At 45.5% G+C, this 12,754-nt stretch overlaps 1 protein-coding gene and 1 non-coding gene across 2 annotated transcripts in view; both read right to left on the minus strand.

Moving 5' to 3' along the window:
- Positions 1-12,634, minus strand: part of SF3B3 (splicing factor 3b subunit 3) — a 29,698-nt gene extending 17,064 nt beyond the window's left edge. The window contains exons 1-11 of the mRNA XM_069868769.1: positions 12,543-12,634; positions 11,871-11,993; positions 10,704-11,030; positions 9,438-9,610; positions 8,922-9,063; positions 7,766-7,878; positions 6,867-7,004; positions 5,274-5,377; positions 3,900-4,065; positions 3,474-3,569; positions 2,884-2,956 (exon numbers count right to left, since the gene is read on the minus strand). Of these exons, the coding sequence (XP_069724870.1) occupies positions 2,884-2,956; positions 3,474-3,569; positions 3,900-4,065; positions 5,274-5,377; positions 6,867-7,004; positions 7,766-7,878; positions 8,922-9,063; positions 9,438-9,610; positions 10,704-11,030; positions 11,871-11,940 (1,402 nt within the window). The 5' untranslated portion in view covers positions 11,941-11,993; positions 12,543-12,634. The remainder of the gene's footprint in view (positions 1-2,883; positions 2,957-3,473; positions 3,570-3,899; positions 4,066-5,273; positions 5,378-6,866; positions 7,005-7,765; positions 7,879-8,921; positions 9,064-9,437; positions 9,611-10,703; positions 11,031-11,870; positions 11,994-12,542) is intronic.
- On the minus strand, positions 10,298-10,379 carry LOC138726831 (small nucleolar RNA SNORD111). The gene has a single exon (XR_011338487.1). It is a non-coding gene; the product is annotated as a small nucleolar RNA SNORD111 (small nucleolar RNA).
- Positions 12,635-12,754: the final 120 nt, after the last annotated feature.

The following is a 12,754-nucleotide window of genomic DNA, read 5'->3' on the forward strand; positions in this document are numbered from 1 at the left end:
CAACAGATAAACATTATTTTGTATACAGACAAGACTTCAGAGGTGCTTATGACTGTTCTAACAGCTCCAGTTAGCTCCTTTCAGCAAGTAATAGAGACATTTTAGTGGCTCTGAAGAGCCACAGCTGCACTCATTCTCTTGTGCTTGCATTACAAGTTTTCTGCAGCTTCATGCATGCGTCACAACCAGTTATAAAAACATCCCATTTCAGTCCATGAACTCTGTACTACTGTCCTTTTTGCTGTCTGTCATGGATTCAGTTTGAGTTAGTCCATAAGAATTCCATTCCTATATGCCAGTCCACATCTGACACAGCTTTTTCTCTGCAGCATCCAAATTCGCACCAATAGTTGGCACTAGCTCAGAGGAGTTCACTTAACAAACAGAGGAGCAGTAACAAAATTCAGGATTATTCTCACTTAAACGATGCTGATGGGGTGACAGCACATTTTCCTGGGCTTCTGCTTACTACTGCAGGGAGACTCTGCAGCTGTGACTCACGGCACATCGATTTTCATGCAAGAGTGCCAGGTAGGGAATACAGAGTTAGATCTCAGCTCACATTTCTCTCTACAGCAAACCACACAGCCATATCGCTCCCCAGACCTCAACATTTAACTGTGAGAGGGTCTGGTCCAAATCCCATCCAGGTATGTCCGATGGGCAGATGCACCCCATAACCACAGGGCAATCCCATGCCAGCAACACCTACAGGTGCTTCAAGCACACTTGAACATTTCCTCTCGGAGGCCTCTACAAAGCAGCTGGGGAGCCAATCCTCAGTCTAGAAGGGAGCTGAAAGCACCTCCGAAACACGCATCTCTGATTTTAGCAAGAACTGACCATTCTGCAGAGACATGGTCAATTATTTTGTTCCCGAAATGCTGCAAGATGGAATGGGAGTCACTTCCTATTCCTCAGCTAGTGAACTACAAAGGCAACAATCTCAACTACACAACAGCTTCTAGAATTGATTTATGGAGAAGCTTGGCACAGAAGTAGTGCCACGACTCTGGGATTCTCTGATTAACCTGTGGGATGGCGCAGTAGCCCCTAGCAGTAGGTACACACCTGTGGTGATCCGCACCTCCACCAGCCACCTGTGGAAGAAAAAAAAAGGCTTGGTATTGGTAGTGTGTATCACCACGTACCAGCCAAGGTTAGTAAGTGCTCTGAAAGCTGCAGACCTGCACGCATCTTAGAGAGGCCTTCAGCACGCGCACGCTGCGCACTGAGGCACAGCCAGGCAACCCGACACTGCCAACTGAACACTCAAAACACAGCAGGCGGTTTCAAGATTAGATACGTGTTTGAAAAGGTTCTGCAGTCTTCCTGATTAAAACCCACTAAAACCACTTCTGAATTCCAAGTGTTGTAATTGGGGGATCAGTTTCACATAGCTTTAAACCGTATTTTAAAAGTAGCATGTTTCACAATGGCTACAGATTCCAGCTTTTCTGAAATCACAGAGATCTTCATGCTCGAACCTGGAGAATTTGGAAGGAAGGAAAACAAAAAGCAGAGAGATTGGTCTGTATCATGTAGGTTAGCAATGGCCTTCCACCTCCTGAAAAGCTGTCATCCCCTAGAACCCCAAGAGAAAATGTTTTAGAGCTGCAAGGTGATGTCAGAAGCCTCCATCGCTCAGCGGGAGCAAATGTTACCAACTCCTCTTCCAGAAGGCAGGAGCAAAAGTTTATCTCTAACAAACTAGAATGCCTCTTAAGAAAAGCCTATGTTTTTTATACGAACTGTGAAAATACTTTTCTTCTGACTCTTATTTCTGAGGAACATGAAGGCACTTTATGCTCAAAGCTCCCTCTGTGTTGCTTAGGCAGAATGTTGGGTCCCAGCACACAAGCACAGGAATTGATGGCAGGTCTCACACAGCAAGGCAAATCCCACAATGATGTCTGAAATTCCCACAGGGTTACTGGCTCCCCAGAAGATGCGCTACGCTGCTTGCTTAAAAACAAGACACTACATCACCACAGCAGGCCAAGGTCTCCACTGCCAGAATCTGGAATTTCTATAACCACAGCACAGACCTACCAGAAGCCTTTGTGAGGTTTATACAAAGCGCTGCCTTGGAAATAATCACGAGACTTGTCAGTACCCCAAACAGATTAATTTCAGGAATTTTAGGTATTTCTGAGGAACTCTGTTCTCACCCCCAAGAGAAAGGCAGGACAAGGGATTACATTTCCTCTTGTACTTCAGTAAGGCAAACCCATTATCTCTGATCTGGAAAAACACCCCACAATCCAGTACATTCTGCCAATTTCTCATCTTGACCTTCCTGGAACGGACAGCATCCTGTATGCTGCTGGGTTTTTTAACAGGAGTGTCCCCTAGCCCAAACAGACTGTTTTCTTTGCAGACAGGCATAGAGGGGAGTAATAAAATACTGACATTGTTGCCAATTTGTCCTCTTTGTTCCATAATTTGTATCCCATTCTCTCACTAGAAGTTGATTACTATAGTAGTCAACACATACAAAGAATAGCAAGTACCCTCCAACAAGAAGCATAATGATTGCCTGCTGATGTTGGAGCAAGAACTTATGGGAAATGGGAAAGGATGAGAAGTTCAGCAGCATCAGGCTACAAACAAACAGCTGATGGAGCATAGTGGATGATGGATGCAGCTGCAGGCAGGTTCTGCTTCATCAGAGAGAAGTGTGACAGTTCCAGAGGACCAGAGGGTGACTTCTAAGCACAAACAAGTGGCTGCTGACTCAAAACAAAAACTTTTGGGGACAGCACACAACCATCATGCAGCACCTTTCCTATCTCCTTGGACAGAAAAACAAAAAAATCCCAACAAAGTAAATACACCGAAAACCGTTATCCATTCCTTGTGCTTCAGGAAAACACTGCATACCTTCCACGTGCCTCCTCACAGTCCATACAGCATTGGGGTTACCAGGCAGCTCTGAGACGGCCATTTCAGACACCTAAGAATAAATAGAAACAAGGCTCTTTTAAAAACAGATGTTTAGACTTATTACATTAAGCCACCAAGTTTTGAGCTTTCCCACAACCGGGGAGGAACACTAATAATTGCCTATTCTGATGCTCCTTCCGCATGCCAGATGCACTATGGGGTAGAATACACTCAGCAATGATATGGCAACATTAGAGCTCTGGATGATCAGCTTTAAAACCAGGTCACCCACCCCCAGCAAAGAGATTAGAAGCAGCAGCAGCTGGCAGAGATATCAGGAATGTTCCAACACAAAACACTCAAGTATTACAAGAAACAAAATGCAGGTGGTTGGAGCCAACTGAACAAAAAGCCTCTAGGAGTGTAAGAACAAACAGCACAACCCTTCTGCTCCCAAGAAGCAAGCCTAGAGAAAGCTGCTCTCTCCAGACTAGAGAATCCCTTGATTTCAGAACCCTTACTTCAAAGATAATTCTCCCACTGCCCTCACCTCTCAAGTTGTTCTTCGAAAGTGCTGGAAATCTTACCTCAAGTCCATGTCTCAGAACCCTCAGAGACGACCGGGGCCCCCGACCACAAGCCACATACAACTGGGGTGTGTCTTCATTGGCCAAATCCGCTATCTGCACCAAGAAACAGTGTCAAACGACATCCACGGGAACACAAAATACTAATTTATATGTACCATACTGCTGCTTAAAGAATGTTTTTTTCAAATACTGAAAACAGTAGAGATGCCACAGAGTGCACATCCCGCTGCCCTGACACAATGTCAGGTTTTAACCAAGCTCTTTGCAGAGCAAATAACAGGTCTGATGATCAACAGAGGAGCAGCACAGGACTGACCGCTGGCTGACACAGAGTCCAGATATAAACTCATGCAACTATAATCAGCTCCTCTGTAAATGACAAAGACTTATGTGGTGAATGGGAGCTTGCTGAAGGCCACATACCTGACAACATAGAATAGGAGACAAACTATCCAACTCATCCACCAGCACCAGGTTCTTGAGAGGTCGTGGCTGAAAAAAGAATGTATCTCCTTCCTCAAGAGGCATGGCAGAAGAAAACTCTGGCTCCTCATCGTCGTCACCCAGGTGAGCTATCTGGTACAGGTAACTTGAGACAGAAAGCAAGAGCAACAGTGTGTTCAGTACAAAGTTCATGCGGCCTTCACCAAGACAGACTTTGCCAAATATTCAATAGGCAGCAGGGAGGAGAGAAATCCTTTCAAAGGATTTAAAGTTCTAGCATTACGGATTGCCTTCTTGGAAACAAAATGTTTAAAGGGAATCGGAGGCCCACAAAAAAAAAACAAACAAAAAACCCCACCACACTATAACCTCCCCCTTCCAAACCCTCCCATCTGTAGCTGCCACTGGCAAGGTAGCCCAGAGCTTCTGTGCTTTCAGTTTACACTTGAGCCTTTCAGATATTCTTGTATTAGAGCCAAAGCACCAACTAACAGCTGAGGCCAAGAGCAAGGGCAACGGCTAAGACTGCAACTTCACAGCTATTTATTGCAATACTCTCACCTCACTATTTTTAACCACATTCCCTACTCCATTTTATAAGTCTAAATATCACAATAATCAAGTGAAACTTCAGATGAAAAAAGATAAGATCAGAAAGACAGACTGATTTACTTCCTGGTTTTACAAAACCGCAAATGATTATGGCTTCCTCAAAAGCTTAGTGTACACAACAGAATTCAGAATCCCTCTGGTTATCTGGCTGGAGCTCCCTCAGGTGGCTAACTGCAGATGCAGTCAGAAAAACATGTTCACCTCCATCCCTGTGAACCCCTACTCAGACACTGCTAAGGCATCTTCAAGGGTGTGCGAAGTCTTCTTGAAGTCTTTAGCATATTCTAGAACCCCAAACATGAATTGATAGAGCCATCAAGTACACATCTGTGACAGAAAGGACCACAGCTACTGATAACAAACCCTATCTACTTCTGAGTGGACCGTAGCAAACAAGTTCAATGAAAACTAATTAAACCCATTAAAACATAATTCATCTGCACATGTGATAGATACTATATGAACTGCAGCTGCTCAGTTCTTCCAAAACCTACTGCAACAGCATGTAATCTTTTCTTCTCTGCACTATAATATTTAAAGGGTTGAAACAACAAGAAAATTCCCCCATTTGGTCATAGTCTAAACCAATTGTTCTGCTCAAGCCATGTGAGCAAAGCATTCAGTTACTCATTAAAACAAGGTGTAGCCTCTATATGTTCAGTAAGTTCAAGGCTCAGTTTGCAGTCCAGAACAGAAAGTCTGTGTCAGGGGAAACACAGGGGTGTAAAATTATTTACTCACTGGTTTCCAAATTCAGATGCCACAAAGAGAAACCCCGTCTTCAGCACACACATGGCAGCAGCAACAGGAACAGTGTCAAAGTACTTCAGTCGAATCTCTGTTACCTAAAAGCAGAGGAAGACATGACTCTACTAGCAAAGCACGTGTGGGATTTCATAAAGAAGCAGCTGCTGAGCTGTTCTGTCCAGAGAAAGGAGTCAAGAGAGCAGACCAGTCACAACCACATCAGTAGTTTGGGGCAGCAGGTTATAAAGCCCAAAATTCAGCAGACTATTTTGAACACACATCAGGCTGCTTGTTTTATTTCAAGACTTTTTGGCTTTGGTAACACTAAGTCAAGTTTGGAAGAAACAGCTACAAAAATAGCAAGCAGTCTGAAAGAATGAAGAAAGTTGCTTCACTGAACACCAGCCATTTCCCAACACATGAAAAATTAACTCCCCTGAGCAAATTTCCACATTTGATGTGGCCACAATAGCTCTTAGTGAAATATTCAAGAAAAATCCTAAGCCACTTAAAGATGTCACATAACCAGCCCTTGTATCAAATGTGACGTTTAGATGAAGGAACCAACAATCAACATTTACTCCAAAAACCCCAACTAATTCACTGCAGCAGAGATCTTTTCACAGCAAAACATCAGGACAAGCAGCAGCAAGCCACTTCAAGCCTGTTATTACAGCTGATGGAACAGGTGTACCAAGCTGGCTAGTGCAATTTGCAAAAAGACTGATTGCAGCATGCAAATATTCAATGAAGAGTTGAAACAGAGAGCACCCACTGTGACCAAGAGAAATCAAGCTCTCCAGAAATAGTTTCTGGTATACCCTCTGGCAGGTCATGGATCACACTTTACAACACAACCTGTGAAGAAAGGACTGCCTGCAGAGTATCTAAAATATGCCCAAGTGACTCTGTAGCATGAATTTCTCAGGATTTTGCAAACATTGTGCTATGTCTCTATATCACTAAACAACAGTTACAACTCTGGGTATAAACTGGGTCCAGAGGAGGCTACAAAGATGATCTGAGGGCTGGAGCATGTCTGCTACGAGGACAGGCTGAAGGAGTTGGTGTTGTTCAGGCAGGAAAAGATAAGGCTCTGGGAAGACCTTAAAACAACCTCCTAGTACCTAAAGGGGCTACAGGAAAACTGTGGAGGGACTTGTTACAAGGACATGAAGTGACAGGATAAGAAGGAGTGGATTTAAAACTGAAGAGGGAAGATTTAGGTTAGACATTAAGAAGAAATTCTCAATGAGGGTGGTAAGGTCCTGGCCCAGGTTGCCCAGTGAAGTCATGGCTGCTCCATCCCTGGAGGTGTTCCAAGGCCAGCTTGGATGGAGCTTCGAGCAACCTGATCCAGTGGGAGGTGTCCCAATCCATGGGAGGGAGTTGGAACTGGATGGGCTTTAAGGTCCTTCCCAACCCAAACCACTCTAGGATTCTATGATTAAAAATCATATAGAACATGGGCCATCACACAGCTAAAACCACGGCTTTAAATATTTGTCACTTTAGAGGATTAGGCAAAATAACTGACTAAGGACCCTTCCCAATTAATGCTTTTGTTGTTCTTCACACGATGCTTACCATGTCTTCATCTGTCTCCAGAGTAATTTTAAAGATGTCTCCCTGCTCTGTCTGGGCCAGGAAAAAAAACATGGACTTGGTCTTATGTGTTGCAGAGCAGACGAAAATCATACCTCTCTCTGGGTCATCCAAGTCATTCTATCAAGAAATCAAGCAGAGGGCATTGGTGAAAAAGAATCACCCAGCAAGTGCCAATGTGATGTCGCTGGCTGAAGTATTTTCATTTCACGTGCCTTAAGAGCATGACAACTGTGAGAAGACTTTCAACACACAGCATGTCCGCTCCATTGTGCCCATAGCTACCCTTGGTACTCCTTTGCCCCAGAAAGAAACATACTCCTAAGACACTGAGTCCAAGCAACCCACTCTTCCTATCTTTCTTGCCCTCCTCCCCAGACAACTGTTATATGAAAGCCAAACACAGAGGATAGAACTGCAATTCACACAGAGCTGGTTTTGAGCACTAGAACCTTGGCAGGTGTTCAGAGTGCTGCCAAAGCACACAGTGACTTCCACTACCACAGGAGGAGGATGCTGCCTTAGATGCGGCAGCGTGGCTGTTGAATTCACCTGCACACGATGGCAAACACGACTCACCATCTCAGGGAATCTTTATCTAACCTGGCAGCATGGTGCCTGATCAGAGTCTTTGAGTATCTCCAGCACAAGCCTCAGAGAAGAGACATGAACCAAGCTCATCACATCAGGCTATGCCCACACCCGTCTCCCTTCACAGACATTACACGCAGCCAGGAAGGGACGCAATAGACCAACACACTATAAAGCTTTACTTTAAAACCTCCTGGATGCCTTTTGTCTCCGAAGGCAAATACTAAGCATACATTTAGCACTGACAAAGATAATCTTGGGAAAACAGTAGGGAATCCCAAAGTTCTCACCCGTCTCCTGGGAATTGGGCATCTGATATCAGGCTGGTCACCAAAGTTTTTATAAGTAATATAGTTTTCAGAACAGATCAGAACTCCACTAGGTCCATCAGAACCACCAGGAACTGAAGCACAAAAAATAAACATTATAATGAAAAAAGCCTTTATCACAGATCCGCCTACCCACACAATATTTATTTTGGTTTTATTTAAAGCAGCTCAGTTTCCATTGCTCAGTTTTACCCTGCATATACTCTTACTGAAATCATCGAGCATAGCTTCCTGTGTCGGCATAAAAACAGGACAGATGGAATTGAGGGGCCAGAGAGGAGAAAAGGGACAGATGCAGCTTCAAACAAATTGCTTGGTTTATCTTTCATCTCTCATCTAGAAAGCCATGACATGCCCACAACATCACATGAGGAACTGAACACAACCCCAGTGTTACCAGCATGTTTGCCTGCTCTCAAAAAAAAACCCCAAAAATCTCCCAGATGGTTTTCTAACACATCTTTCATCTTTAGAGCATGTTTTTTTAAAAATGCTCCAGTTGACATCCCACCATAACAGAAGATAAAATCAAAACTGTAGTAGCAGTCAGATCCAGCCCAGTATCTGTGTCTGCCAGCTGCCTACAAATGATGCAATGACACGGAAAGCACAGACGCATGCTCTCCTAGCTTAGCTTCCTTTGGGCTTAGAGAGCAATCTGCAGTGGTTCAGTAGTTTCCAAGCTGACGGCATTAGGTGAGCTCCACATCCAACCCCTATAAGTGGGTGTTTAGCTGAGGGATTTATCTGCTGGCCTTCTGAATGCGTATTAGCTGACAGAATCCCATGCAAACAAGTAAAACAGCACAAATGTATTAACTAAAAATACATGCTTTTGCATCTGCTACCAGCTAATTTCATTTAATATCTCCTAGTTTTAGAATTCAGAATAAATCTCAAAGAAGAGATACATGGAACACTTCCAAACTGTGGCTGTATTCAAGTTCTTACGCATTTCCAAGTGTAAGCCACCAGGCATCACCACTGACTCCAAAGTCAATTAATTTACACTAATAGCTCAAACTACCATTGAAACAACCCCCAAGATGTAAATCGTATTTATTCTGTTTCCCTGAGGAATGGGAACCAAGTGACTTAGTGCCCTGGTGGGCAGTACCTGTTATAAGAAAGTTGCCGTGCTCTTCCAAGGGCTCACTGTATTTCCTAACAACATGGTTCAAACCCAAGTCCAGTTCATAAAACGTCAAGGTCTGCTGTGTGTTGGCTGCTGCTTCTCCTGTGGGATCATTGTCTGCTTCCTAAAACACAAAACAAAGGTGCCTTTCCAGAAAGGTATGAAATAAGGAACAAAGTTAACACACAGGGAAAAAGTTTTGAAGAACATTAGAATGAAGTCCAAAAGAAAACTTGCTGGAAGATGCACAAAAAAGGTTCAGAGGAAGAAAATAGGCACATTTGCAGTTGAACAACAAGAATTTAAGAAGTATTACCAAGATAGAAGATTTTCCTATTCTGACTAAAGGAAAGACAAATAGCAAGTAAGGTCACAACAAGTGAAAACTGCCTCAGACAGCAGAACAGGCCAACCTCCCCCGCCTCCACAGACAGATTAAGAACAGAAGAGGAGCAACAAAGCTTAAAAGACAGCAAAGGCAGATCAAGCTCTTCTCACCTCATAATCCATTTCCAGACAAGCAAACATCGGGTTTTCAAATCCCACATCGACTCCCACCACGTGGTAAACCAAGGTATTGGCCTTGTGGGCCTCCAGCGGGGAGGAAATGGTGAGACGAGCAGCAGCATCCCTGTTCAAGATATATACCAACTTCTGCTTTTCAATCGCACCTGCAAGGAAAGGACGACAGCACCTGAAGCACATCTCCTGGTGATCAAATCCAATCACTCCTGCGGTCCAGTATCCATAACTTAACAGGAGAATGTCAGCATTGCTTCTGCTGAAGTTGACTGCTGGTATTTATCTCCGCGCCATCAAATAACTTTGGGTGATTCATTTCAAATGTTTCAGGCCGCAAGCACAAATGACACCTCCAGTTCTTTAAAGCCAAAAACCAACCCTTAGAGCTACATTCATCTGGCCCAACAGTCAATCTATAAAGGTAAAAGGCAGACCTCACTCATTTCACCACACAAGAAACCACAGACTGCAGAGAAGGAAAAACAAACACAAAGTAGCAGCCAGGTGTTCCACCATATAAAGACATTTGGCAAGACCTTTCCTCAGAAATACTGTAACTAAAAAATGTATCCTTGCCTGATAGCAGCACCCACAACATGACACTTGCCACTCTTAACTATCAACTCAAACAGCACAACCGCGCTACCTTCTCACACATGAAAACAAGACTTGTTAGAAAGGAAACACTATTATTTATTGTTATTCCCAAGGCAAAGAGGCACTGTTAAACTACCTATCATTACAAGTCCACACTCTCAGCAAGCAGAAAAGCAGGACTGCACAAAGCTGGCTTCACCCAACTGAGAAAGTTCACGTACGAAGTCACTAAGAAACAGTGGCCTGATCAGAAATGCATCCAGTTGTCTCCATAACACATCTCAGTGAAGAGACATGAATTCATAACATCATTTCAGGCCATGGAAGCTGACTGACTACGCTGCTGTACAGATGCCTGCAATCCCAACATCTCTCCCAGACATCACACTTCAGGGTTCTTCTGTGCACTGCTAAGCAAACTGGCTTCTTTCCAAGTTGCTTTGACACAGCATTAGAATTAACTTGTGCAATTCCATCAGCATCAAGGAACTATTCCCAATGCCTGCACTCTCCTTGACATGCCACAAAGCCTAACAAACTGTCTGAGAAGAAACACTTCCAACCATACCTGCCAGACACTCATTTCAGAAGAAACATCCCCAACACAGTACAAAAGAACACAAACAAACAAACAGACTGACTTACTGATCATGACAGCACGGCCCTTTGGGTCCACAGCCAAGTACTGGCCTGGAACAATTCTGCGACATCCACTCTTGCCAAAGGTTTCCTGATGAATCTTCTCAAACACATTCTTTGAGGGCTGGTACTCCAGAATAACAATGCGTCCTGAATCGCTGCCCACGACGATATAGTCTTTGGTTCCACCTGTCAGCCTGAAGGCCATGAGGGAGCGAATGACCCCGAAGACTTCCACGGTCAGCAGGGTGTGAACCTTCCCCGTGTTGGGATCAGGGCGGAGCAACTCCAGGATCTTGCCCCGAGAAACAACAATTTCTTGTTGTTTGGTTCCTAAAGAACCCGAAACATGAAGAAGAGTTAGCAATAACACAGCAGAACACATAGTTTCAAGAAGCACTCTAAGAAAGAAAATAAGCCTTCATCACTACTAAATGCCAAAGAGTTTTATGACTACTGTTGGAGGAATTCAAAGCAGTTTCTTCATCTCACTAAGTGAGCCTGGAGAAGACCCCAGAAAGACCCTATAGCAGCCTCCAGTACTGAAAGGGGCTATAGGAAAGATGAGGTCAGACTTCTTAGCAAGGTTTGTTGTGACAGGACAAGGAATAATGGTTTTAAAGTAACGGAGGGGCAGCCTGATCTAGTGGGATGTGCCCCTGCCCACTGCAGGGGGGTTGAAACTGGATGTTCTTTAAGGTTCCTTCCAACCTGAACTATTCTGTGATTCTAAGATTCAGACTGGATAAAAGGAAGACATTTATCACACTGAAGGTGATGAGGCACTGGCCCAAGTCGCCCAGGGAGGCAGTGGAGGTCCCATCCCTGGAGATGTTCAAGGCCACGCTGGATGGGACTCTGAAGAACCCCATCTGGTTGCAGAAGTCCCTGCAGGAACAGTGAGGCTGGACTGGATGACGTCTAAAGGTCCCTTCCTGTCCAAAGCATTCTACGTTTCCAAACTAAACCTACAGATAATTAAGCCAAACTTCTTGATCCTTCCACACACTACAACAGCTCAAGTAACAAACTCAGGAGTAAACGATAAAATATCACTCAAAAAAGTGCTACGCTGCAGCTGACTACTTTTAGCAACCAAGCAGAAAACCAACGTGTTTTTTCCTCTATTACTTGGAAGAGCTGAAGCCAAGAAGCACAAAGCATGGAGATTACCTGAGAAATTGCCATGGATTGCAAAGCTAATGCCGGTGGCGCGCTGCAGCGTCAGGTTGTAGAGAAACATGTTGACAGCGGGTTTGTTTCAGTTTATTGTAGCTCTTTTGGGTATTGTAGGGTCTGCAACAAGTAGAAAGCACATACCCTAAAAACAAAGCCTCCCAGGCAGCACAGAACCACTGCCCTTATTTGCCTGTACACATCACTTTACATCCAGCTACAGTTCTGTTGTACTTCACAACATTAAGATAAGCGAGCAGCAGGTGAGCTCCTTATCGCCGCATGGCTGATCAGGACTTGCAGTTAATTCCTTCTCTCCCAGCTTTAGCTGTTCCGAACCCAAGTCAGGGAACTCACGTAAAGGCTCCCTGCGCCGTTACACTGACCTCACCCTTTCATTTACCGCGAGCCAAGCCAGCGAGCGCCCCAGACCGGCTCTGTCCCCCCGGGGCTGGAGGGATCCCAGCTCCACAGACCATGGTAACGACCCCGGGGCCGCCCCTCGCGGGCTCCCTGTCCGCGAACCGGACACCGAGCAGCGCCCGGCCCGGCCTCCCCACCCCCAGCCAGGCCCGCGGGCGCTGCTCCCTCTGCAGCGGCGCCCCACACTGCATCTGCCACCCAAGAGGCCGCGGCTGAGCGCTCCCGGTGCGGCGGAGCCGCCCTTACCGCGCGGATGGAGGCGGATGGCGGCGGATGCTGCTCTGGCCTAGGCGGACGCGGCCCCGGCCCGCAGCGCCATCAGCCCCGCGCCTGCGCTCCCGCGCCTCCTCGGAGGGAGGCTTTCGGCGCTGCTCGGCGCGTTCGCGCCACCTCGCGGGGGCTTTCGTTGCCGCCCGGCGCGTTGTTTCCCTGTGGAGTGGGGCTGCCCGGCGCGGAGC

The sequence above is a fragment of the Phaenicophaeus curvirostris genome, chromosome 14, assembly GCF_032191515.1.
Source record: "Phaenicophaeus curvirostris isolate KB17595 chromosome 14, BPBGC_Pcur_1.0, whole genome shotgun sequence".
NCBI classification, from domain to species: domain Eukaryota; kingdom Metazoa; phylum Chordata; class Aves; order Cuculiformes; family Cuculidae; genus Phaenicophaeus; species Phaenicophaeus curvirostris.